This window comes from Theobroma cacao, chromosome 9 (genome assembly GCF_000208745.1).
Source record: "Theobroma cacao cultivar B97-61/B2 chromosome 9, Criollo_cocoa_genome_V2, whole genome shotgun sequence".
NCBI classification, from domain to species: Eukaryota; Viridiplantae; Streptophyta; class Magnoliopsida; order Malvales; family Malvaceae; genus Theobroma; species Theobroma cacao.
Genome location: NC_030858.1, coordinates 942,799 through 966,361, shown reverse-complemented (window position 1 = coordinate 966,361; position 23,563 = coordinate 942,799). Strand labels below are relative to the sequence as shown.

Sequence of the window (23,563 nt, the reverse complement as noted above, 5' to 3'; positions counted from 1 at the left end):
GCCATTCCTTTCTGCTTTTTTTTGCATATTGCTTTGGTATTTTATTATTAAATATTAATAAAGGATTAAAATTATTAATTTTTTTATATATTACACACACAAAAATAATTCTCTCTCATTTATTGTATACCCTACTCTAATCTCGTAATTTAAATCTAAAATTTCTAGGTTAAAATGAAAACATCATTAAATTTTTACTATTTATAATATAATAAGTATCAACTGTGAACAATTTGAACTTAATCTAATGATAAAATTGAACCTTTCAACGTATTACTATTTTATGTGTATGAAAAAAAAACTCAAATTATCACATTAATCATAGATTATATAACATATAAATTATATTAAGCTTTAAATTTACGATTTTAAAATGACATTTACAAGTTTTGTATTACTCTTCTTATTGTTTGTTGATAATTCAATTAAAAAAACTTTCAAAACTTTTAGATACACATGGAGGTAAGGGATGGTAAAGAATGGTTGGATTTGAATTTGAAATTTTATATACATTGATTTTATAGTAAATTATTTTTATATATGTAAATTATTAGACACACTATGCATAATAAATTTTTAGGCTAGCATGGCGTGTGAATTTTTTTGGACATAATATACAAAAAAACCCTTACATTATTTCAAAAAAATAAAATAAGTTTTTATACTTTTATTATGTTCAATTAAATTTTTATATTTTTTATATTAAGTCAAATAAATCCTTGAACATTTTAGTTTGAATTAAATAAATCCTTATGATTAATGATTGACTTATTGAAAATGTCATTTATTATTTTATATCGTGTAGTATTGATGTGACATGTTAAAATATTATAATTGAGTATGATGTTTTATGTTAACATATCATAATTGATGATGATATAATATGTTAATTTTATATGATAATATGATTATGTGACATTTTTCACTCTTTATGTTAATATTATGTCAGTGTCATATAATGATAAAATGACAAGTAATATTTTTATTAATAATAATTAATTAATTATTAATCATAAATATTTATTTGATTCAAAATAAAAATATGAAACTTAATTAAATNTTTGAATTTTGTTGAATAGTTTAAGAGCTTATTTGAGTATTTTTTTAAAGTTTATGTTAGATTTGGATATATTAATTACCCTATCATTAATAAATTAAAAGGAGTAATATTAAATATATATATATATATATATATATATTTATTGCAAGCCGAGGGTGTGGGATTCGAGAAATTGGCAGAATAGAAGGGGGGCAGAGAGGGGATGGAGACTTCTTTTTTGATTCTCTGCCCAAATATTTTTGATGAATAAATTAAAGGGCTGGCAGTTGAAACACGTACAAACTGGCAGAACCTAGGATCCACCGGCTGTCGCACAGCCCCCATCGTCAGCTTTCCACGGGCCATTTGTCTCTCATGCCACAGGTTACATGTTCCCTGCACATGCGGGCTTCAAGTTTTAAAATATTTCCGAACTTGCCACTTAACCCATTTCTTTCTTTCTAGTCCTACGGTTGGTTACTACACCAACGGATATATATATATATTTATCTAATCAAATAAGATTAAAATATTTTGAAAATGATAAATTTGTAATAACATTAAGGTATTCCTTATTTGAATTTGAGATAATAATTTTTTATATTTATTACAATTAACAGATCATTTATTTAATTTATAAAGTATCTAATTGTAAAATTTATAAATTTAACTTTGACTAATAAAATATATAAAAATAATTAGATTTGTTTTTATTATTATTAAATTTGAATCTTAATAGAGTTTTAATAAAATATTATTAATTTATTTTGAGTAAGGAATGATTATTAGATTTTTTAATCAAGTTCGAATCCGAATATCTTAAAATTAACAGAAAATAAATAAAAATGTTTCTATCCCATAAGGAATGAATAAATTGAAATGAAAAGGAAAAAAGAAAAATGACTTATGTAACTATGTTCTTTATATTTGTGTTTCGTTTTCGGATTGTTAGAAAGGGACATGACAATGGTGAAAAATGAATGAATTTGCATGTGTTTTATCTTGGAAAATGATAGAAGAAAAATCCCACTCAATTAACAATTGAAATAGTTAGTATTTAATGTCTAGTACATTTTATCATTATTGTCGTCAATTTTCTCCCCTTCTTTAGTGTAAATGAAACATAATTTTCTTTTAAAATTTAATTTTTCATTAATATATTTGATACACAAAATTTATAATTATTTTTTAATTATCTATAATATAAAATCAAAGAAAATTGAGTAAATATGCATTAATTCCTTTGAACATTTCATTTTCCTTATTGATAAAAGATAACAACTACCCATTAATGACAACATTAACCAAAAAGAAAAAGCGTAAATAGGAATCAGCAGTAAAGAAATCTCAAATCAGTAAAAGCGTTTTGTTTGTTTCCAAGGAAAATTTGTAGGGATCAAAGGAAAGGAACGGAACGTGCTTAAACAGTGCAAAATTCGTGATGCAGCGGGAATCATCATGCATCATGATGGTGTACGAGACAAAAGAGAAATTATTGTAGCCCCCGTGGGTGTGCAATAATTACATTAGGATATGAGGGAGGGGTGATCCAGCCTAGGAATGCAAAAGCCCACTAGCATTCAACCAGCATGCTGCCGGGGATGGTCAAGGTGAACCCCCCCCCCCCCCCAGTGAATCAGATAAGGTAGCATAAGCTTAGACGTTGCAGGTACTATTAATCATCTTTTTGAGAAGAAAAGTAATGATTCGTGATGAAGTGATAACCTAAATTCGATTCATGTCAAATATTTCAAAAGCGAAGTTGGATAATGTGATCGTTGACGATGAAAATATTGCTAGATTACATGTAAAAGAATGTCACGTCAAGTGACAACAGACTGTTTACGAAATTTGAAAAGGCTAAGAGAAGTTGGGTTGCTATTCGAATTTCTGTAGCCCAAGTGCCCTATCCTTTTTCTCTTCATCGGAAAGCTTAAGTTAAGATTCGTGGAGTTAGAGGGGTTACATGGGCCTAAATCTGCCAAGTCTTCGATTTTCGTCCACAAAAACCTTTAAACCAAGTGGATGATACCAAATATGTTTTACAATCGATTTGCTTACCACCACGTAAGGGTAGGCTGGTCCGCTAGAGGTAGGCAAAAATCAGAGCCTGTTTATCACAAACTGAAGAGCGACCTAGGTCCAGATAATCTGGGTCCAACATGCCATGCATTGGCCTACAAACATTAAGCAGAACCACGAGGGCGATACGTCGCTTCCACATTTCGATGTGAAAGATCCTGTATTTTGCTCCTTGTCCATGTCCAAAGAATCTTATTTCATCCCGAAAACCTGTCATATATGTTTCATGTGGAAAACAGTGTTAGAAAACAGCTGCTTGCCCTGCATTGATTCATTATTGAAAAAAGGGGTCAGTTCCTTAGCTCTGAGGTATTCGGATGTTTGCATTTTTTCTGTCCTGGAAATTGGCTAACACAGGAGATGTGGCGACGGCATGCTTCATCTGATTGCAACTTCAGTGATCTCTTGTAGCTTAAACACTTCAAAAACTTGCATAAAAGTCTATGTTCCTTCACCAGAATTAAGAAAAGAAGGCTAGTCTGCTCAAACCAGGAAATTATCTTTGTCTGAAAGCAGTAGCTATTAGCCAATATCATCATCAATCAAACTAAAGAAACAGGGACATGGGCAAGGTTTGGTTGCCTGATGCTACTGATCAACTTCAGATATAATTTCCCAACCATCCCAGTTAGCCTCAGTTATACCAGACTATAGATTTTTGTTCCTTTTTTTTTTCCTTCTGGTATAAAGAGTTATTTTGTTCTTGCTACTTGAATTCATAGTCAATCATTTATTCCTTAATAAAAATAAAGTTTAAAAAGTACATTATTTATGCAGTTAAGTCTCTAGTTTTTTTATATATCCAAACAAGTTCGTGAACAAAAAATATAATTGACATTAATTTAAACGAATATCAATTCTTCGTTATAATTAAATGCTTGTATTCATAATATCAAGATCAGTGTTAGTATCAAAAACATTATAAATAAGTAATCCATAACACTAAACATAGATTAAGTTATTTTAATTTACTTTTTACCGTCAAATGTTTTAGTAAAACGGTTTAATTAAGATCCGACTTCTATGATGGTATGATGTTCTGTTACGGTATCCTAGTGAAATTAATGACAGATAAAATAAAAAAATAATTACATAAATAAATATAATTTAAAAGTTTTTATTATTTAAGTCTAAAATAATAATAACTAGTTATTGACCCGCGTTATATCGCGGGTGTTATTAATTGATAATAAATGAATCTATGCTAAGTTAGGTATTGCTTGAATTTGCTAAGAAATACGATTGATTTTGCTTCAATTTACTAAGAAATGATTCTCTGGTATTCTCTGGGTTCGTGCCTATGTCAACAGCTAATGTTACTTAGAGCTTCTTATTTAATTGGTTGGCAAGGTAGCAGTCATATTTTATTGACAGCTTGTTCTGTGCAACATGATCTACATGCTGTTCAATGTTCTTGTAATCGCAAACCAGGTAGTTTTTGTTTATGTGAGCAATCCTTTCATGAAGAATCATTTTGCAGCTGCTAGTCTAAATTTGCCTGTTACTTCGATGAAGCCATAATCACTTGGAAGAATTCTAGTGACAATTCCACATTCAATTCTTCGCATTCTTGGTACTGTACTTGGAAGTATTAGATGAGCAACATATATCATTGTTATTATATGATAAAAGAGTTGTTCAAGAGCAGCTTTTGCTGTTTCTAATGTATTCGTGGTAACATTGGGTATTACACATATGATTATGAAGTTTACTATAATAATATCATACATTACAAAATATATAAAAGTTGTTTTATGTTCAGTGATGAACAACTGAACATTTTGTTGTCCAAAAAAAGGACAAAGTTTGATCAGTACAAATTCTTTCAAAATATGCAGCGTCAATTTTTGGACAACATCAGAGAAGTAAGATGGTGTTTATAAAGCAACAAAAACTTATGTTACAGCAGTGATTATAGATTTTCAGCCATGTTTATCTTGTTTCTGTTCAGCACTGTAACAAATATTAAATAAGAGATGGTTAGTTTAAGATAATATTTAATATGAAGGAAAATATAATCATAACAGCAATATTGTCACTGAGAAGACATGTTAGATGTATATTATTAAATACAGAAATCTAAAATAATATATGAAAATGTAAAGTAGTTGTTTATTACCTCAATTTGACTTTTTTGATTGGAGATTCTTCAGGAAAAAGGTCTTGCTGTATTTGGTTTTTTGGTGAGGAAGGAGGGCATTCTTGGACTTCAAGGTTGCTCTTTTTTTTATTCAAATGTAAAGTAGATTCACAGGTAGATGATTGTCCAAGCATCATTGTTGGTTTATGGGCTTCATTAACAGCTTTGCAACTATTGATTCTGAAGGTAAGATTTCCAGTGTTCAATGATTTTGTGACCAAGCTTATGCTAAATAGCTTTTCTTGATCAATGAGTTTGGTGATTGGTTCAGGAAGGATATATTTGTCTAAGTGGTTTAGTAATGCAAGTTTAGGAATTGATGCACCAACGACTTTTTCACCATCATCACCAAATACCACAAATGTTGCGTTTCCAGTATTGTCTTCAACAGTGATGATTAATTTGTAGCTAATTTGGAAGAAAGAAAAGATGATTTTGTTAAAGAATGATAGGAGTGATGAAAAATCAAGTTCTGTGAATGACTATTATGATTTATGATGATAAATGTACCATAAATGAGGCAGTTGTTCTCCATGTTTTGCATCTGGACACCAAAAAGTATCACTTATTTGTTGCATGTTTTCATGCATATTTTGCAACCGATGTAATACCATCCTTCTGTGCAATCAAATTCTTTGATTTTTGCAATGCAAGTGTATGTCTCTATCTGTAATGAGATGTTCAAAAAAAAAAATAAGTGATGATGACAAATAGAATGAATATGATTTTTGTTTTCATAATTAATTATTGGAAGATATTCTTACTTGTGTTTTGGAGTGATCAATTTGCAGCAATTGCTTAATCGTCACACGATTATGATTTTCTTGTTGATCAGGTGGTATTTGTGGTCGTTGGCGGACATCAAGCAGTAATACTGGTGCATTTTTTTCATCGAATTTGAGTGTGAATTGAACATGAAAGCAATAAATAATAAATTCAATACTAATGCATGGTGGTTAAAGAAACAATAACAAAATGAAAAAAAAAAAGTATGATAGATCATAATTTTTATTCAATGTTTACCTAGCTTTCATGTCTGCCACAATTGGAATATTTAAGTCAACATAAATTTTGGATGCAGAGCATGAAGCAACAGATGGTTGTCCTAAAAATTTATGTATAGAATGGATTAAATTATGAGTATGTTCATGTCAAACATTATAATGATTGAAGATAGCATAATGGTTGAAGATTTAATTCATTTACCTTGGTATTCTCCAACTGTCATAGCAGCCAAAATAATGATTGGTTTGCTTTTTAGTCCTATAATATCATCATCAACACAATATGCAAGATCTCCCCAGAGGGTTGCGTTAATTATTGTGCCTCTAGATAGAAACAAAAGGAATATAATAGTCAACTTATATTAATCATTTATAGAAACGTAATATTTGTTAAGAAAGTATAGTTCGATGTAGCAAACTTGATGTTCTGCAATTGCAAGTTCCGTTTAGGAACTTTAGTTGATTTGTTGCTGACATATATGGCAATAACTTTGCTCATTGAAATGATCAGACCGATGATATCTACATTTAACAATAAATGAATTATTGACATTATATATAGAATTACTAAGAGGAAAATGTGATAATGAACTAATTAAAACAAACAGTTATACAGTATGCTTATATTTACAAGGTATGGTGCAATAAAAAAAATGTTGCATTCTGAAGAATAATGATTTAAACATACCGGTGAGAGTTTCGTTGATCTTATATCTATGTGGCAGATGTTCAAATTCGAAAAACTGAAAGTAGTGGCGTTGAAATGATAAAGCAGATGATGATGCCTTGACAATCTTCGTTTTTGAAGTGATTGTGATCGCAGAAGGAGCTGAAATTACATTGTAGCTTTTTTTTGGTTTAGACACCTTGAAATCAGAGATGCAGTAAACATGTCCTTCTTTTAGGATGGATTCAAATTCTTTCATATGTATTTTATGGATGATAGCTTGAATTGCATTGCCCTGGATGCAAAGAAGATTATTAATTGTTTGATAAGATTTGGAGCATTACTATTTTAAGATCACAACCTTATCAAAAGTTAACGAACCTTATCATCGGTGGCAAGGAAATCAAGGCTGATAATGTCATTTGCCTGTTTGTAGTTGATGCTGTGCCAAATGCGTGCAACACAAATTTGAATTGTACCTCCTTCTTTTCCAATTTGTAATTCAGACAGAGGTTGATATGACATGATTTCCTGTGAAAGCATGGAATAATAAGTTTAGATAATTTTGGCAGTAAAAAAATTATCATGATTTTAGATATATTGATGGAAAATAAATATAAACAAAAGTATTACCATATAATAGCAAAAATTTTGTAAAATGAAGAAAAACATCTAGTGTTAGATGTTGGGAATAGTAATGGAAGAAGATTCAATTAATATCTACTATAATTCACAAAAATCTTGTATGATACAATAATTCATAATATGCATCAAGTTAATCAATAGAAACATTTATATTATAAATAGGATAGAATAGGATACCGCAAAATATAATAATATCAAGAAAGAATGGAATATGTCTAATGTAAAGCATGTAGAATTTCTTTATAAACAATATTTTTAGTAGTTCCTATATTAGAATCATTTTCAGATTGGATTAATATTTTTAATCCTTCTCTACTTGTTGCTCTTGAAAGAGCAACATATAACTGGCCATGAGTGAAAACTGGCTTAGGCAAAAATAGGCCAACTATGTNAAAAGAAACAAAAAAGAAAAAGAAAAAAAAACGAAATGGGAGTGAAAACTCAACAATGTTCCTTAGAATTAAAAAATGACAAATCCAAGTGTGACAAATAAATACCAAGAAAAAAATTCTGGTTGATCCAAGCTCTCCTCCTCTCCCGTTTCAACTCTTTTTTAACAACATGGACGGAAGAAGCTAGGTGAGGAAGTCAAAAACGCCCTCCAAATATGTTGAAATACCAAGGACAGATGTCAAGTATAGGGAAGATATGTAGGTAGGATTCATTATATCACATGAAATTCCAAATACAGGTGTTGAGGGTAAAGAGCTTATGTAGCTTAGAATCATGAAGTGGGAAAGAGAACAAAAATGCCATAAGCGACAGTTGTGGAAGGCAAAAGAACAAAAAGAGAAAAAGAAAAAAAAACGAAATGGGAGTGAAAACTCAACAATGTTCCTTAGAATTAAAAAATGACAAATCCAAGTGTGACAAATAAATACCAAGAAAAAAATTCTGGTTGATCCAAGCTCTCCTCCTCTCCCGTTTCAACTCTTTTTTAACAACATGGACGGAAGAAGCTAGGTGAGGAAGTCAAAAACGCCCTCCAAATATGTTGAAATACCAAGGACAGATGTCAAGTATAGGGAAGATATGTAGGTAGGATTCATTATACTTTAGATAATGATAATAATAAAAAGTGAACAGGAAAACCCCGCCTATTCTGTTTTTTTTTCTCTTCTTTGGTGCAATTTCTGAAGGACGAAAATTGAAGTAAGCAGCAGGGGAAAAAGCAAAAATGGCTGGCTTCATTCGAACAGCTCGAAGAACAATTCTCTCTGCCTCAATACCCCTGACTAATGGCAGCGGATCACGAATCGCAACGGCATCTTCACTTCTCCAATACGAACCATACGCGACCGGCACAGTCCACAAATCGCCTTTCAAAGCGAACATCCTCAGAATCCTAAGCAACGAGATCGAGTACCAGCACGACTACGCCCCGCCCCATCAGGTGCTAACAGAATCAATAGAAAGAAGAATTTGGGCTTAAATATTTTTTTCTCAAAAGTTTTTTATTCCCAAAGTTTATTTTTTTTCTTTCATTATTTGTGTAGCCTGCTACGAGTTTCAATTCATTTATGGTCGAAGACCGACCGGGAGAGAAGTGGGTGACAATGAGGGGAAAACATGGAGACAATGAGGAAATTAAAATTGAAGTAACTATGTTTGACGGGTGTGTGTTTGTTCCTAAACCTGGGGAAGATAGCTCCGGGGAAGATGTGCTCCTTCACATTAGCTTGCTTGTTGATATTTCCAAGGGTCAAGGTTGTCCTGAATTGGAATTTTTGTGCTCAGCTTGGCCTGGCCGGTTAGAGATTCAGAGAGTTTACTTGCTAAATCGCGATAGGATTGTGACTAACCCTTACATGGGACCTGATTTCAGGTATGTTATGAGGCACAGCATACGAGTTGTTGTTTAATGCAATTTTCAGGGTTGATTGGCAAACTTGATTATGAGTTTTATTTTATGTTTTTCTTGTTGTTTCAGGAAAATGGATGGGAAACTTAAAAAGATGCTTTATGATTACTTAGAAGCGAGGGGGGTAAATAATGAACTTTGTGTTTTCCTGCATGAGTATATGATGAACAAGGATAGGATTGAACTTATCCAATGGTTGGGAAATGTCAAATCCATTGTGGAGAAATAGAATGAGTTTTGTTTTTAAATTTTTGATCTCGCTAATTAGAAATTTTCAATACTAGGTTCATGATATTTTTGGTTTAGATTCCTCTTTGCTTTGTGGCCATCTAATGTGGAACATAAAATCCGAATTGATCGACCATATTGTGGCATTTGACTGCTATCAGTTTTGTTGTCTTGCTCTAACTTAGCTGATGAATTCGTGAAGGTAAGTATTCTCTTCGTGAAAAATCTGTAGTGGTGCTAGTAATGAGAAGTTTCTGAGGATTCTATGTATTTTAAGACTCTCATTTTAGAGTTTTGATATGTTTTAACCAAATTTTAGGGTCTGAAAGTGGTCAACAACCTGTATGTGCGGTGCTGTAGCAAGCCTTGCCATTTAACTATAATGATGTTGTCTCATAATATTCCTTAAGTAACTTATGGTATCTGCTATTATCACTTCTATGTTGTATGCCTATCAAAGCATTATATTGGAAGGAATTACTGAAAAGACATCAACTTTAGAATAAAACTAACTCAAGTATATAAAACCTTTTCCTCTGGGAAAAAAAAAAAGAAGGAAAAGAAAGATATGCTCCAATAGCCTCAATTTCTGCATGGACATTTGCATCTTGACCTTTCCTATCGATCTATTGCTCCATCCTTCCCTGCTAGCAGGAAGCTTAGACATTAATAGTTGAAATCTCTATATGATGGATGCAAGCATATGGTTTGGTAGCCTCAGCCTATCTTAGTACCATTAACTAAAGTATTGCTACCTCCATTGACTCTATCTTGGTGTTGCACAGCTTACAATGCTCAATGTAGTATACTGTAGTTCTATTAAGTGATGTGTTGCTTTAAGACAAAATCAATTGCTCATTCTTCTTTGCTTTTCTTAATTGGAAACTCCTCACTTTAAAATCTTAAGAAATTACAGTGGTGATTCTGCCAGGTATGCTCCATGCATTCTTCTGATTTATACAACATAAGTGAGCTATTATGTCTTGAAATTTGTTCATTTTAGCAGCTCTCAACAAGGTTCTGGCATTTATTGTCTTGAGAGAAAGCAATTATTTGTAGCTCTCAACAAGCTTGTATTGATTTTCTTGGGAAGTTTTTGCTTCAACTCATTGTTACTGACTTACCATATTACTATATTGAACCTTTTCTGCTATATATGTTGCATGAAGTAACTAGATTTCGCTCCACTTGTTTCTGAATGATTCCTGCATGATTTGTAGAGCTTGTCTCTTGGTCAGCCCTGAGTAGTCTGAATAGGATTTGAATCTTTAGCTGAATAGTTGATAATGTATCTTTACATAGCTCCACTATCCCAACTATTATATTTCTCTTGTGACTGAAGATAGAGCTTTAGCTGAAATTTGGATTCACATACACATTGGACTTGGGTTGCAATTAGTTATTTGTCTAGTTTAGTGGATGGCACTAGGGTAGTTGTCAGTCACACCTTTTGTTTCCTGCCTGTAACGTGCCCCATATACTTCTCTACTGATGATTCAGCATTTTTGGTTTCTTGTGTTTCCTTTTTTTATTTCTTCAATAATTTTTTCAGTGTGTTAAGTTATAACAGCTGTCTAATTTGCTTTTAGGGGCTGTATTTTTGCTGGCATTGCTTTCATTTGACTGAAATAGTAGCCTTGCTGTTTGGCAATATTACCCATTTTCCTTTTCCTTTTGAAGCAAGTTTGAGCTAGAGTTATGGACCTAAAAAACAAGAATAATAAGCTATGCAAAAGTTGAGCTTATATAGTACACTGTACACCGCACTTGCATCTGACATTTTTGTATCACGGGTAAGTGAGATATATGAAGATGATATTTGAGTATGGCAGCTCAAATTCCAGTGCTTTTTTACTGTTATTAACGGACGAAATAGGATAAGCTGGAATGTAGTTTCCATGTCTAATATACTTTGGGGAAAGGATTGTATAATAATAGCATTCTGGTATGTTTTATATGCATTTATGGTTCATTTTGTCATGGGAATTATGCTCTATATTTGACAAACTTCCAAAATTTGTTCATGAATTCTCAAAGTGTTGTGCAATTGATACTGACTTGGCTTTGTGACATGTGCTTTCGATTTTGCTTTAGTTGATGAATTTCATTCTTTTTAAAGTAATGCTGCCTTGTTTCATTTCTGCATTTATAATGTTAATGTTGTGCTTCTAAAGGTAACGCAAATGAATTAATGATCTATACAAATTCTTTTTCAGAACTTTTTATAGCTTGGTGATAAGGCATCTACTAGGTAGCGAACAAGCAACGGGTTAAGGGCGTTAGACATGGGGGTTTATTTCTTTTATGGTTGTTGTCATTATCTTCTTGCTCTAATCCACTCTCCATTTTGGGGATGGCAAGGGTAAACATCATATAGGAAACAACTGAAGTGTTGTCCACAAAGGGGTTTTCCTTTCTTTTTCTTTCTCTTTCCTCTTCAGAAATGGAGAGTTATTGTCCAGAAAGGATTCTAATCATTGACAGGAACACTTACTTGATCAGAAAATTTGTGAAGATGGATTTGGGGTCCTTGAGAAAGAAAGCAAGACAAGAATAAGGTTATTTTTTTCTTGTATATATGCATAACTCTGTTTTGGTAATGTTGGGAAAGTTGTGATGGACATACCAGGAACAACCCAAGTTCTACAATGGGCCAATAATTTCGTTGGAGGTTTGTCTGATTTGCTCAGAACTGTTGATTCTCACCCTTAGTCTAGATTTAAGCCCAGTTCCCACAATGCTGGTCACCCAAGGTTTGGGAAAAAAGTTCAAAACTTGAGCCCAATTTGATGTCTAAGATTTCTAACCCAAGCAAGCCAAGGTCTGAAGGTTAAATGTCGATGAATAGTTAAAACTGAGCCATCAGGTCATCTTGCTTCAAACCAACAAAGCAAGGTGGATGAATAAAATATAAATATTCCAGAAAAAAAGAAAGTAAAAGTTATGTGGTGATGCAAGCTATGAAGCTAGACCCATTTTTAGCATTTTATTATCAAAAAACCAAATCTTTCTTAGATTGGAGGATCAGTTGGTGAAAGTGACACAGTACACACTCCTTCACAAAGAACAAAATCATACCCACTGTTGCTGAAATCAACTAATCAGAAGATCTAAACCTGCAATTGACACAATATATATGCACAAAACAGATTAAATTGAGTTCAAGATGTTATTCAGCTTTTTTTTTGGCTCTTGGACAAGTATGATATTGAGTTGACAAATACATAAAGTTTTTTTTAATAGAAAAGTATGTAATTGAACATGAACAATATGGGATCTTCTAAATTCTCAAATGTCATTATTGCAAGATATCATGTTATTGGTAGATACTTACTAGAAAGTGAATCTATTGGATTATGGGAATCCAACAAGGCTTCATGAAGTAAATTCTTGTAGTTAATCTGTCAATTTGAAGACTGGCCTGGGACTCAAAAGCTTTTGTTGCTTGAATGAGGAAAACCCTGAAAATTTCTTGCTCTACCTCTTACCTTGATTGGGAAAATTCCCTCCCAAAAAACCAATACAAACTTCCAAGTTTCCAAGTATTTGAGACATGTTGAGCAAAGAAGAAAAAAGGAGAATGGGAGAAACAGATAAACAGTTCCAAGTACCATTGAAGAAACAAAGTCCAAAACTTCTCTCTATGATCAAATATACATAAAAATTACTTCCAAAGAAATTAAGGGTAAACAAAATCTTAATCAGAGCAAAAAAATATACGTTCTTAGAAATGATATAATCAATTAGAGCTTGAGGGATAGGTCAACCTTCTGCATCTGATCTTCCTGCTTAGTCTTCAGACTACCACCACCTGACCACCAACAATTACCAATCACCTCATCATCAGCTGGAGAACCCATCATCGACCTCGTTATGTTGAACCTACCCACACTTGCTCGAGAGGTCGGTCCTGTTGGGATTACATGGGGATTCTCCGTTAATAACTTCCCTATTGCTGGTTGTTGGTCTATGGGAGGCCTGGACCAACTATGGTGCCCATACACACTTCCAAAGCCAGTTGATGAAGAGATATGAGAAGGTTTATGGATCATTGAATGCACCTGAATTCCCAAAGATCTATTATACGCACCGTGTAGTGGAAGAGAAGCCAAGCTAGAATAATGATTGTGGTGAAAATAAGGATGTCCAAAAGCTGTGGCTGAGGCTGCTATATGAGCTCCCATCCTTTGTCCTCTTTTTGCCAGAGTCCTCTCCCTCTTGTGGGCATTTTGGTGTCCTCCAAGAGCCTGTGAACTGTAGAATTTTCTTTGGCAATAGTTGCACGAGAAAACCCGCTGCTCAGCATCTGTAGGTTGGGGAGTTTCTGGTGCGGTACTGCTGTCAGATGAACCTGCTGTCTTCAAGGAATCGATAAGATTGAGTTCTTGATTGAACCTGTGATCACCACAATCACTCGTGGTAGTTAGCTTTAGATCTAGTTGGAGATTACTCGGCCTCGCCTCTTGTTGATCTCGATCTTTGACTTCATCTGGTGCAGAAATGATGCACGAACTCTCAGAGGGACTAGGCTCTTTCCTCAGAGATCCCATAAGGAAAAGGAGAGAATTTTTCTTCCTTTTTGAGTCTCAAACTTGTTTTGCTGATAGCATAAAAGAATAAAAATCCCTTTTTGTTGAAGGGGGAATAACCAAATGCTTTTGTGTGCTATATTATGCTATATATGGAATGAATAAGGATTGCACTACATACCCTACAGTACTTTCCCTTTATAAAAAAAAAAGAAAAGAAAAGAAAGATTGGTAGGTTTCTTTCTCTCACACACAAGCTTTAATTGGAACTCCACCATATGTACTTTTGTTTCTATCCATTACATAACAATCTAGTTCCTTCCTTCTTATATCTCATTAGCTACATTATTCCTTCTTTGACTGCTACAGCTCTCCCAGGGTTACACATATTTCAGGTACCAAATGTGAAAAAAAAAAAAAAAAAGAAGTGGTGCTGATCTTTCCCCGCAACACAACCAGGGTCATGCTGCAGTTCTTTTTATTTTTGTGCTAATATTATGCTTTGAGAGTGCCAAAAGTGCCCCAATCATGGGGGTGGAGACAATCTGACCTCCTGTATTGTAGACGACACAAACTCTCTCCCACAAGTACTTCCAACTCCATCAAGCAGGGGGCACCCATGTCCCCATGCCAGTTACTTTGAGCGTGCACCCTCTACACCTTTGGTGGGGCTTTAACTTTTTCTGATCTCTTGGATCTTTTGCCCCCACTCCAATTTCCCTCACTACTACATCTCTATTATCATCGTAAACTAAACGCGCAAACGGCAAGTGCCTACGTATGGAAAATGTTGCTCGTGATTTGATGGAAAGCTGATTGGGGCCTTGGCTGGGGATCACCATCCTCCTGACATCATCAACTTAGATTATCTGGGTGGATATGATTTACTCTTGCGTGTTTTCAGTTCATTTTCCCCCCCAAATACTAAGTTCTGTATGATTGCTGTTTAATCTGTGATTGTTTGCAGCTGCCACTAAGTTTGCATAATGACTAGTGTTAATATATGTATCAATGTATGTATGATGATTTAGAAGAGTTGACATGAGAAATTATGCAAGATATATAGTAACGGAAGAACCAATCGAGTTTCTAAGTGCTGCTGTTGAATAAAAAGTTATCAAACTAAGTTAATTTACTATCTAACAGAGGGTGAAAGAGGGTCTCATAATCAACTCCTTAAGAGTACAAGTGGTTAATAATTTCTCACAGAGGAAAGTCCAATTCAAGATATAGCATACACGTTAACATCGCCTTCCAATTTTAGTAGTAGCAATTTGGGAACTTTGTATTACATTTTGCATTTTGCATGGGTGAAATTATTTCTAATTACCACATCAAAAGCCACCACCACTTTTATATACATATGGTATATAGAAGAAACATCCTTTTTTTTTTTAAACCATAAAATGTCAAAAGGCCACAAAAGAATGACATGTGTAAAATGGATTTATTTGATTTTTTTTCATAATTTTATGTTATATATTTAATTTTTTTATCATTAATTCAAATTTTAACAGTAAAAATAAATAGCTTAACAATAAAAATGATGATAAAGTAAAATATTTACTAAACACGTAACATAAAATTATAAAAAAAAAAAAAAAAGAACAACACCGAGTGAGGCACGTCAAGTCGAAATAGAAATTCGCCACCTAGGTCATCTTGCATGTCGAGAATGTAGCTTAATTTGTCGTATGTGTTGCAAATGGTAGGGGCCAAGTGACAAATGGCCGACAAGGAAATGGTGAAGCTGATGTGGAGCCCTCAAGGTGTGATAGTGCCATCTTATGTAGTATTATCATTAGTTTAACATGAACAAATCCCAAAGATTAACCCCTGGAGATAAGCATAATCTTTAGCTTTTACTTAATACAATTATTATGAGCAATGCAAAATGTCGTTTTAGGCCAACTAAATCATCATCCAGTCCTCAAACCCCACATGGGGTCTGGCTTGACAGGGAAAAGAAAATGGGGGCATGAGTGGATTTGGGGCATTTCACTTTCAAATTGGCTTATGTAATACAAACAACCCACATGATTTTTATAGGCAAATTACTTGTCTAATCAATTTGAACCGGATCTCTTTTTGAGATCTCTCTGTCTGGCTTTTTAGGTCTTACATTTGAGAAACCTAAAAAAAAGCATCACTTCCACATCAAATATCTAAGCTGATCATCAACTATACTTCAAAAGGAGGACCAAACATGACACATATCCTTCTCCTTCTTCTTCGACTCACTCAAATCCATGACCCGTCTTCCTGTTATGTCATCTCCATTTTCATCCCTTTGATTAAGGTATAGGGAATTCATGTATTACAGGACCTGTTATGGTCAAGAAAGTAGTGGATTTGAACCCAAGAGAAGCCAAATCACTTTAGGACAAGGGAATATATAAACATGACTGGCTGTGTTTTCTTTTTAGTGGAAAACAAGGCTTTTGACAGAGAATTTGCAACTGATTTCATGCTGGGTTTTGGTGCAAGATTTTTGTACCGTTGTGGATATGCATGGTTCAGCTGGAAACATCATGCTTTGTGCTGCTAGAAAAGCTTGTGTATATGACATAACAATGAAGCTAAATTATTGCCCATTGGCAGCCATGAGAGACACAACAAGCAGCAAGTGGGGTTCCTTTTTCAAAAGGGTCATTCATTGAAACTGAAACAGAATTTCTATTTGACACGTACTGTCCCTGTATAACAGTTTTCCACTCATTTAATTTTAAAATATTAATTTATAAATATATAAAAATTTAAATTTAAATTTTTTAAAAATAAATATATTTACAAATTTTAAAATAATAACATTTTAATTATCGATAATGTATCAAATATATATTTATAAATTAAAAAAAAACTACTTTTGCTCGGCCCAATTTATATACAAATAGATTCCCAATCTAATAATTACTACTTAGGGTCAACTCAGATCCTCATGAGTTGGGCCCAAATTTCTTGACAAACAAAGTCCATGTCTAATTCAAGTAGCTAAGAAGTTTAGCAGATTGGCTTCCCCTTTAACTAGTCAGTTGTCAATAACTTCATGTAAACTGATAATTGGACATAGGATCATAGCAATGAGATTTGGGAATATCATAAAAAGGAAGAGGAAGATATCCTTTGCTTTCTAGGCCACAAAAAACAAAGGGGTAAGAGCTTTTCCTTTGGAATTTGTATTCATGCACGTTGAGGAGAAAATTTATTCCTTTGTGGCTCAATGAAAACCTCATAAAATTCAAAGTATTGCCAGTGTCATGGAACACTAAACTATGCATTGATTGGCTCACTTTTCCAATTTGTGTTCATATGGTCAGAGTTAGTGGCCGCAACTTGAGTTCATCGAGGTGGACTTTCGATGAAAGCAATGCTGTGCAGATCGAAGGGGGAAAAAAGAGTACAAATACCTAACACAAAAAGCAAACAGTTTAATTTATTTTTAGGGTCTTGTCTTTTTTCAAGAAGACAAGTTCCATTGAAAAGGAGAAGACATGCTAATAGTGCCGTTTAGGTTCTGGCTTTTATATTTTAAAGTTGTGTGTGTGTGTGGTTCAAAGCTCATAAAAACCTATGTTGGCTTTCCATGTCTTCCCCCGATCACTTCCTCCAATGAATTTTGTTCCACCATTTCAAGAAAGTACAAACAGAACCCTCCAAACCCAACAGCAATGCAACAATATGTAGCATCTCGATATTTCCATAGTTCATATGCATCCTTTTATATTCGTGCACTCAGGGTCAAATCCTAGCTCAAATCTTCAATCATGGCTAGCCTGAAACCTGTAACTTTTTTGTTTCTTGTCATGTTTTGCACATTTGTCAATGTTTCTCTAGCAATACCCGCGAATCATTCTGGGCCAGCCCCAGATTTTTCTCCACCTCCCCCACCGTATAGTCCAGTTCCTGTTTACGCACCAGGACCCTCTACACCTTCCTACCTTCCAGGTCCAACTCCGAGTCCCTCTTCTTACCCTGCTGTGCCTGCAGCTTCCCCAATTCCCCGAGGGATCAAAGCTGCTTACTGGCCATCATTCGAAGACTTCCCAGTGTCCTCCATTGACACATCATATTTCACCCATATTTATTACGCCTTTCTGCTACCCGAACCTAACACTTTCAAGCTCAACATAACCCCTTCGGACCAACAAAAGCTACCCGAATTCATGGATGGGTTAAGTGCCAAAACACCACCCGTCAGGACTATACTTTCCATAGGAGGAGGCGGGAACGACCCGGATGTATTTGCTCGAATGGCAAGTGCCAAAGAAACACGTGGGGTTTTCATTAATTCCACCATCGAAGTAGCTCGAGCGTACAAGTGTGATGGGGTTGACTTGGACTGGGAGTTCCCTGCAACCGTCGACGACATGGCAAACCTTGCTTTGTTGCTCAAGGAATGGAGAAAAGAACTTAAAACTGAAGCCAAAACAAGCGGAAAACCACGTTTGCTTTTGACGTCTGCCGTGTATTACTCCTCCGAATTCACCAATTACGGCTTGCCCCGATCTTATCCAGCTCATGCCATGGCCAAATATCTAGATTGGGCTAGTCCAATGTGTTTTGATTATCATGGGAAATGGGATCACTTCACTGGGATGCATTCAAAACTGTATGATCCCAATAGCAATATCAGCAGTAGCTATGGAATTGGTTCATGGATTCAAGCTGGGGTGCCTCCCCAAAAGTTGGTCATGGGGCTGGCATCATATGGGCATACATGGAAGCTCCAGGATCCAAATGTCAATGGGGTTGGGGCACCAGCAACAGGTGTCGGGCCCGGAGATGAAGATGGGTTCTTTAATTATAACGCCATTCTTATGTTTAACAATATAAACAATGCTACTGTTAAGTGCGATTCGACGACTGTCTCATATTACTCTTATACGGGAGACTCCTGGATTGGGTACGATGATGTTCGGTCCATCAAGAGGAAAGTTCGATTTGCAGTGTTTAAGGGCTTGGCTGGATATTTCTTTTGGGCTCTTGGTTATGATAAGGATTGGGCGCTCTCAAGACAAGGCAAGAACCCACGACTTGATTGCAAGGATTGGTCTCTTTTTGGTATTTGTTATAAAATGTGTTTGACTAACTTGCGTTCATTCTATTTGTTGGCATTTCGCAGCTTCAAAGGCATGGGAGTTTTGGTAACTTGACTATCTGGGGAACAGTATTGACTTTTTTTTCTTCTTCCATTTAATCATAAATTTCTTTGTAATAATATTCATTTTCAACATTGAGCAATGTCATGTTGCTTCTTCATCACTGAAAGTGAAGGCCACCATGTGTGAAGTTCTCTAGATTCATTCAATTATTATTCACCATGACTGTTGGAGGATCTCATTTATTAGCAAACTTCCCAATTAATCTTCCTTCATGTATTCAAGGAGCTTTACATTTGATTAAAAAAAGAAAGAAGAATTGTTTCTCCTTTTCCTCTTTGATTAATGATTTCCCAAAATATTTAATTAGCAAAATCATCACAAACTTGATTAATTATAGAATCTTTTTATATTTTTGAAAAGTGTGTATTTCAATGCCTGTTCAAGTCTTTTGTAGTGAACTCAATTGTAAATCTAGCGTGACATTACAGTTAAAAGATTCAACGCATAGTAACCTCTAGAAATCAGAAAACTTGTGATATCCTGTTACATTGAGAAAGAAAGATACATCCCAATTTAAAGACTAAAATGGGAATCCCCTTTCTCAATGATAAATGAAATACGTGGGTTCTGAGTACAAGAACAATAGGAGAACGTGTGGGTTAATTAGCATTCGTGCATGAAATGAACGTTAGATAAGCTAAAAAGTTCTAATGCAAATCATAATGATACCTCATTCGATTCAGTGGGGATAAAACTTGCAGCAAATCGATTTCATTGAGAAATACTCAGCAAAACGGCCTTTGTATTCAGCTTGTAGGATGATGAGTGGGGAAAGCCAAAGTGAAAAAATGTTTAAATAGATGATGAGTAATGACTAAGAGAAACACGTTTATTAAAAGAAAGAAAAGGATGAAAATGATACCATAGTAGGTTGATTGGTAACCTTACTAATGTTTTAGCCATTTCTTTGTGCGCAAGAAAACAGAAGCCACTCGTTGGAAATAGTATAAACCGTAAAGCACGATAGCCAAACTGAAAGCGCCATACAAGTTTCATGGCATGAGGACTTACCAAGTAATGGGAAGTACTGCTACGAAAGAGACCTTCGTTATTGTATGTGCACGGAATAGAGATGGAATAAGCACATATTTCTTGCTTGCATGAAGTTGCAAATCAAAACTCGATGTCTACTCCTTTGCAGCTTTGCTTGTGAGTGTATTGACCAGTGGCTAATTCTAGCAAACATGAAGTTGCAGATTTGCAATCAACTTCCTGGTTGCTTGGGGTGGTTTTAATGTACCCAAATGTTTCAAGTCCAAGAACCTGGATTTGTACTGGGAATAGCTAAATTTACATGTATGGGGTTCATTCCAACTTGGACTCCTAGTCCATGCTGATTAGCAATTGCAGTTTCAATTTTTTGTTTTACAAAGGCAATTCACTAGCCCAGATTGGAATTGGCCTAACATCTCTTGACTACTGTTGCTGGTGCAAGTGTCCCATTTCTCCTCTTCCCACTCCCATATCTGGCAATAAAAAAAAAAGAGGCAGCCATGTTTTGGCACAAGATTCAACCAAAATATAATAATGAAAAAGAAGATTGCAGGAAGCCACTCAACATGTTTTAATATTGTGGGCATATATCCCTTGTGGGAGACAATATGGGCGAAACTTGAGCATACATTAAAACCATTTTATCAAGTTAAAAGGTAAGCTGTTCTTCCCCCCTGTACCCTTCCTTACTTCAAATCATGCCAAAGGAAAAAAAAAAAAAAAACTCATATGACCTCACAAAGCAAGAATCTCAAAGATTTTGCACCCAACATGAATCTTCTAGATGTACATATATTATGGTATAGTAATGTACTATTTTTATAGTTTAATTTGTTGCAGATAGAGAGAGAGATAAGAGAAACACAGGCTTGCTGCTATCATTCAAAAAGTGGGAACCTATTTGAATATTTTGATGCGATAGTCAAGCAATGGTGCTTTGGATAATCATAAACAAACTCATCAGGATCATTAGTTGTAGGATCCTCCAAGATGTGGATGGAAGCAACTCCCAAGGGAAAATTTTAATCTCTTACCAACCCTCTAAGGGAACTTGATTATAGTTTGTTTAGTACTTAAACTTGAATTTTCTTTAAATCTATAACTTATCATCAATGATCAATGCCCAAAAAGAAAACAAAGTAAGCAGAATCAGAATTTTCAATGGATCTGTTGCTGCAGAAGGGGAGAGGGCCAGGTGCAGTTAACCAAAACTAGAATGGTTTTTCATGATCCAAAGCTTTTCTGGTATGTGCTGGCCAGGATATCAATTATTAGATGATTTCCAAGTTCAGACAAGATATAATCACACAACACATTTAGAATCTAATCTGGTTGTTTGATTAGTGGAACAGTCCTTGTCTGGACCTTGGAGTCATTCTACCAAACTTTATAGATTAGCCAAAGGAACATAAACAAAAACGAAAGAGATAAAAAAAGGATGATGGAAGATTAATTAAGATATATAATTATAATTGTGATTGCCTGGTTTGGATTAAAAGGTAGTTCAATCAATTCCTAAAGGCTAAAGAGATAACCCCTCTCCCCCCCTCATAACATAGAAAAAATCCATCACATCACCAACACCCAATGACTATGGCATTTCTCTTCCAGTCTGGAACCCACATTATGCCATAGTCATCCCCACTAAAATGGCACACATGAAATAGTGGGCATTCATGCAAGAACTGATTTGCTAGTTTTTTCATCTTATTAAGTGGATCTCATTTAGTCATTATTTCACTTTCTCCACCAAACTTCCAAAAAGTTGTTTGCTTTTAATCTCTAATTCTCACGTCTTTTCTTTATATGCATGCGTGCGTGTACATTTACACATATGATTTTCATCGTAATTGATAATATTAATAAATACTTAAAAACTTTTATGAGAGTCGTTGTAATAAAATTACTACCAATAAGTTTCGATCTTTTGATAAAGAGAGTACACTTGGAAAAGGAGGCAATCAATATTTTTCCTTTGTCTCCTCTAAGAAAGCCAAGGTGGTTTAATTTCCTTTTTATAAGGTTTGTGCCAAATTAAGTTACATATCAGAACTTATAATGTAAACAAAACGAAACAAGACTATGATTTGGATGAAATGTTAAACAAAGACAACCTTAAATTGGTTTGCATTAATAAGGTAATCTGTCCATTAACCCAAGATAAAAGGGAAAAGAAAAGAAGCAAACTTTTCCCAAAATTTTCCATGGATGAAGAAATTGTTTGTAAAATGGTTTCATGTCCAAATATGGTTATGTTGCATGAGTAGACAAGTTTTTCCAATATGAACTTTCTCCCAAAATTTGACTGCTTTTGACTCATTTGTGACAGTGTTACCACTCACCAAGGAAAAGAGGTATGTGTTTTTAGGCTTTTTAGGCCCTAAAATTAAAAGACTTTAAGGCCTTAAAAGAAAGGCAAAACTGAAAAAGGGAGTAAATTATTAGATTAACAATTTGGATTATATAAGAAAAAGTTAAAAAATAAAGAAAAAAGAACAGCTTTATACTTTGGCAAGAGGGCCAAATTGAAAGAAATCAATTACTTTTTTTTGGTTACAAAGTAGCATGCTTTCTCTTGTCTATCACTTCCTGCCATTGTGGTCCCAATCACCAGAAACCAAACCAAAAGTCTTTTTCTGTTGGAACATTTTATTTTCTTTTGTGAAAAAAGAAAAAATAAAATAAAATTGTAATTATATTACTTAAATACTAATTAAGGATAATTCATAATTCCCATTTGTTTTCCTTTTCTAGGTAAATCAAGCAATGATGAATAGCAATAGCTAAGTTAATAGAATCCAAAAGTTATATTTGACAACAATTAAATAGGAAAGAAAATCATAATCTTGGACTCAAATAAGCAAATAAATATGAAAAATGTCCTCAATTTGTTATGGAAATTTCCACAAAATTAAACAATAACAAGGAGAATATGGGAAATAAAGCAAAACAAGAAATTTTCTTGTTTTCTTTTCCTTCTATTTCTTCAATCCCCCCTTTTTGGGCTCTGTTTTTCCTTTTTTCTTGAAACTCAAGCAAAGCATGGGAAACCAGTAAAACAGTGTTTAATATAAAGTAAAAAACTCCATAGGGCAAAAATTATTCAGTCAGATAATGGTAAAAACAAATCAATTTCAGTAAAAAGTCCTACTTGTGAATCCAGAAGCTCTCACTGTCAATTGCCATACTTGGCTTAGATTCTATATTCTTTTG

The 23,563-nt window shown here is 34.2% G+C and overlaps 4 protein-coding genes across 5 annotated transcripts; 2 read left to right on the top strand and 2 right to left on the bottom strand.

Moving 5' to 3' along the window:
- Positions 5,827 to 6,594, bottom strand: LOC108663206. The gene is made up of 4 exons (XM_018126762.1): positions 6,468 to 6,594; positions 6,285 to 6,366; positions 6,026 to 6,158; positions 5,827 to 5,928 (listed from the first exon to the last, which is right to left on the bottom strand). Exons 1-4 carry the CDS (start codon positions 6,487 to 6,489, stop codon positions 5,827 to 5,829), a joined length of 339 nt encoding a protein of 112 aa, XP_017982251.1. The 5' UTR covers positions 6,490 to 6,594.
- On the top strand, positions 8,639 to 13,182 carry LOC18587726 (uncharacterized protein At2g39795, mitochondrial). 2 transcript variants are annotated; one of them, XM_018128418.1, is made up of 3 exons: positions 8,639 to 8,970; positions 9,074 to 9,402; positions 11,883 to 13,182. In XM_018128418.1, exons 1-3 carry the CDS (start codon positions 8,755 to 8,757, stop codon positions 11,938 to 11,940), a joined length of 603 nt encoding a protein of 200 aa, XP_017983907.1. In that variant the 5' UTR covers positions 8,639 to 8,754; the 3' UTR covers positions 11,941 to 13,182. The 2 variants fall into 2 exon arrangements, with proteins under 2 accessions (XP_017983907.1, XP_007011753.2); XM_007011691.2 differs by lacking the exon at positions 11,883 to 13,182 and adding an exon at positions 9,508 to 10,075.
- Positions 13,255 to 14,898, bottom strand: LOC18587725 (zinc finger protein 3). The gene has a single exon (XM_007011690.2). It carries the CDS (start codon positions 14,214 to 14,216, stop codon positions 13,410 to 13,412), a length of 807 nt encoding a protein of 268 aa, XP_007011752.2. The 5' UTR covers positions 14,217 to 14,898; the 3' UTR covers positions 13,255 to 13,409.
- LOC18587724 (chitinase-like protein 3) lies at positions 17,733 to 19,533 on the top strand. The gene is made up of 2 exons (XM_018126711.1): positions 17,733 to 19,214; positions 19,318 to 19,533. Exons 1-2 carry the CDS (start codon positions 17,960 to 17,962, stop codon positions 19,341 to 19,343), a joined length of 1,281 nt encoding a protein of 426 aa, XP_017982200.1. The 5' UTR covers positions 17,733 to 17,959; the 3' UTR covers positions 19,344 to 19,533.

Coding starts and splice junctions, on each gene's coding strand:
- LOC108663206 (XM_018126762.1), bottom strand. CDS start 6,489: ATGACAGTTGGAGAATACCAAG. Junction 6,367..6,467: donor GACAGTTGGAGAATACCAAG/GTAAATGAATTA, acceptor ATAAATTTTTAG/GACAACCATCTGTTGCTTCA. Junction 6,159..6,284: donor GTGGCAGACATGAAAGCTAG/GTAAACATTGAA, acceptor ATTCACACTCAA/ATTCGATGAAAAAAATGCAC.
- LOC18587726 (XM_007011691.2), top strand. CDS start 8,755: ATGGCTGGCTTCATTCGAACAGCTCGAAGAACAATTCTCTCTGCCTCA. Junction 8,971..9,073: donor ACTACGCCCCGCCCCATCAG/GTGCTAACAGAA, acceptor TTATTTGTGTAG/CCTGCTACGAGTTTCAATTC. Junction 9,403..9,507: donor TACATGGGACCTGATTTCAG/GTATGTTATGAG, acceptor TTGTTGTTTCAG/GAAAATGGATGGGAAACTTA.
- LOC18587725 (XM_007011690.2), bottom strand. CDS start 14,216: ATGGGATCTCTGAGGAAAGAGCCTAGTCCCTCTGAGAGTTCGTGCATC.
- LOC18587724 (XM_018126711.1), top strand. CDS start 17,960: ATGGCTAGCCTGAAACCTGTAACTTTTTTGTTTCTTGTCATGTTTTGC. Junction 19,215..19,317: donor TTGGGCGCTCTCAAGACAAG/GCAAGAACCCAC, acceptor GGCATTTCGCAG/CTTCAAAGGCATGGGAGTTT.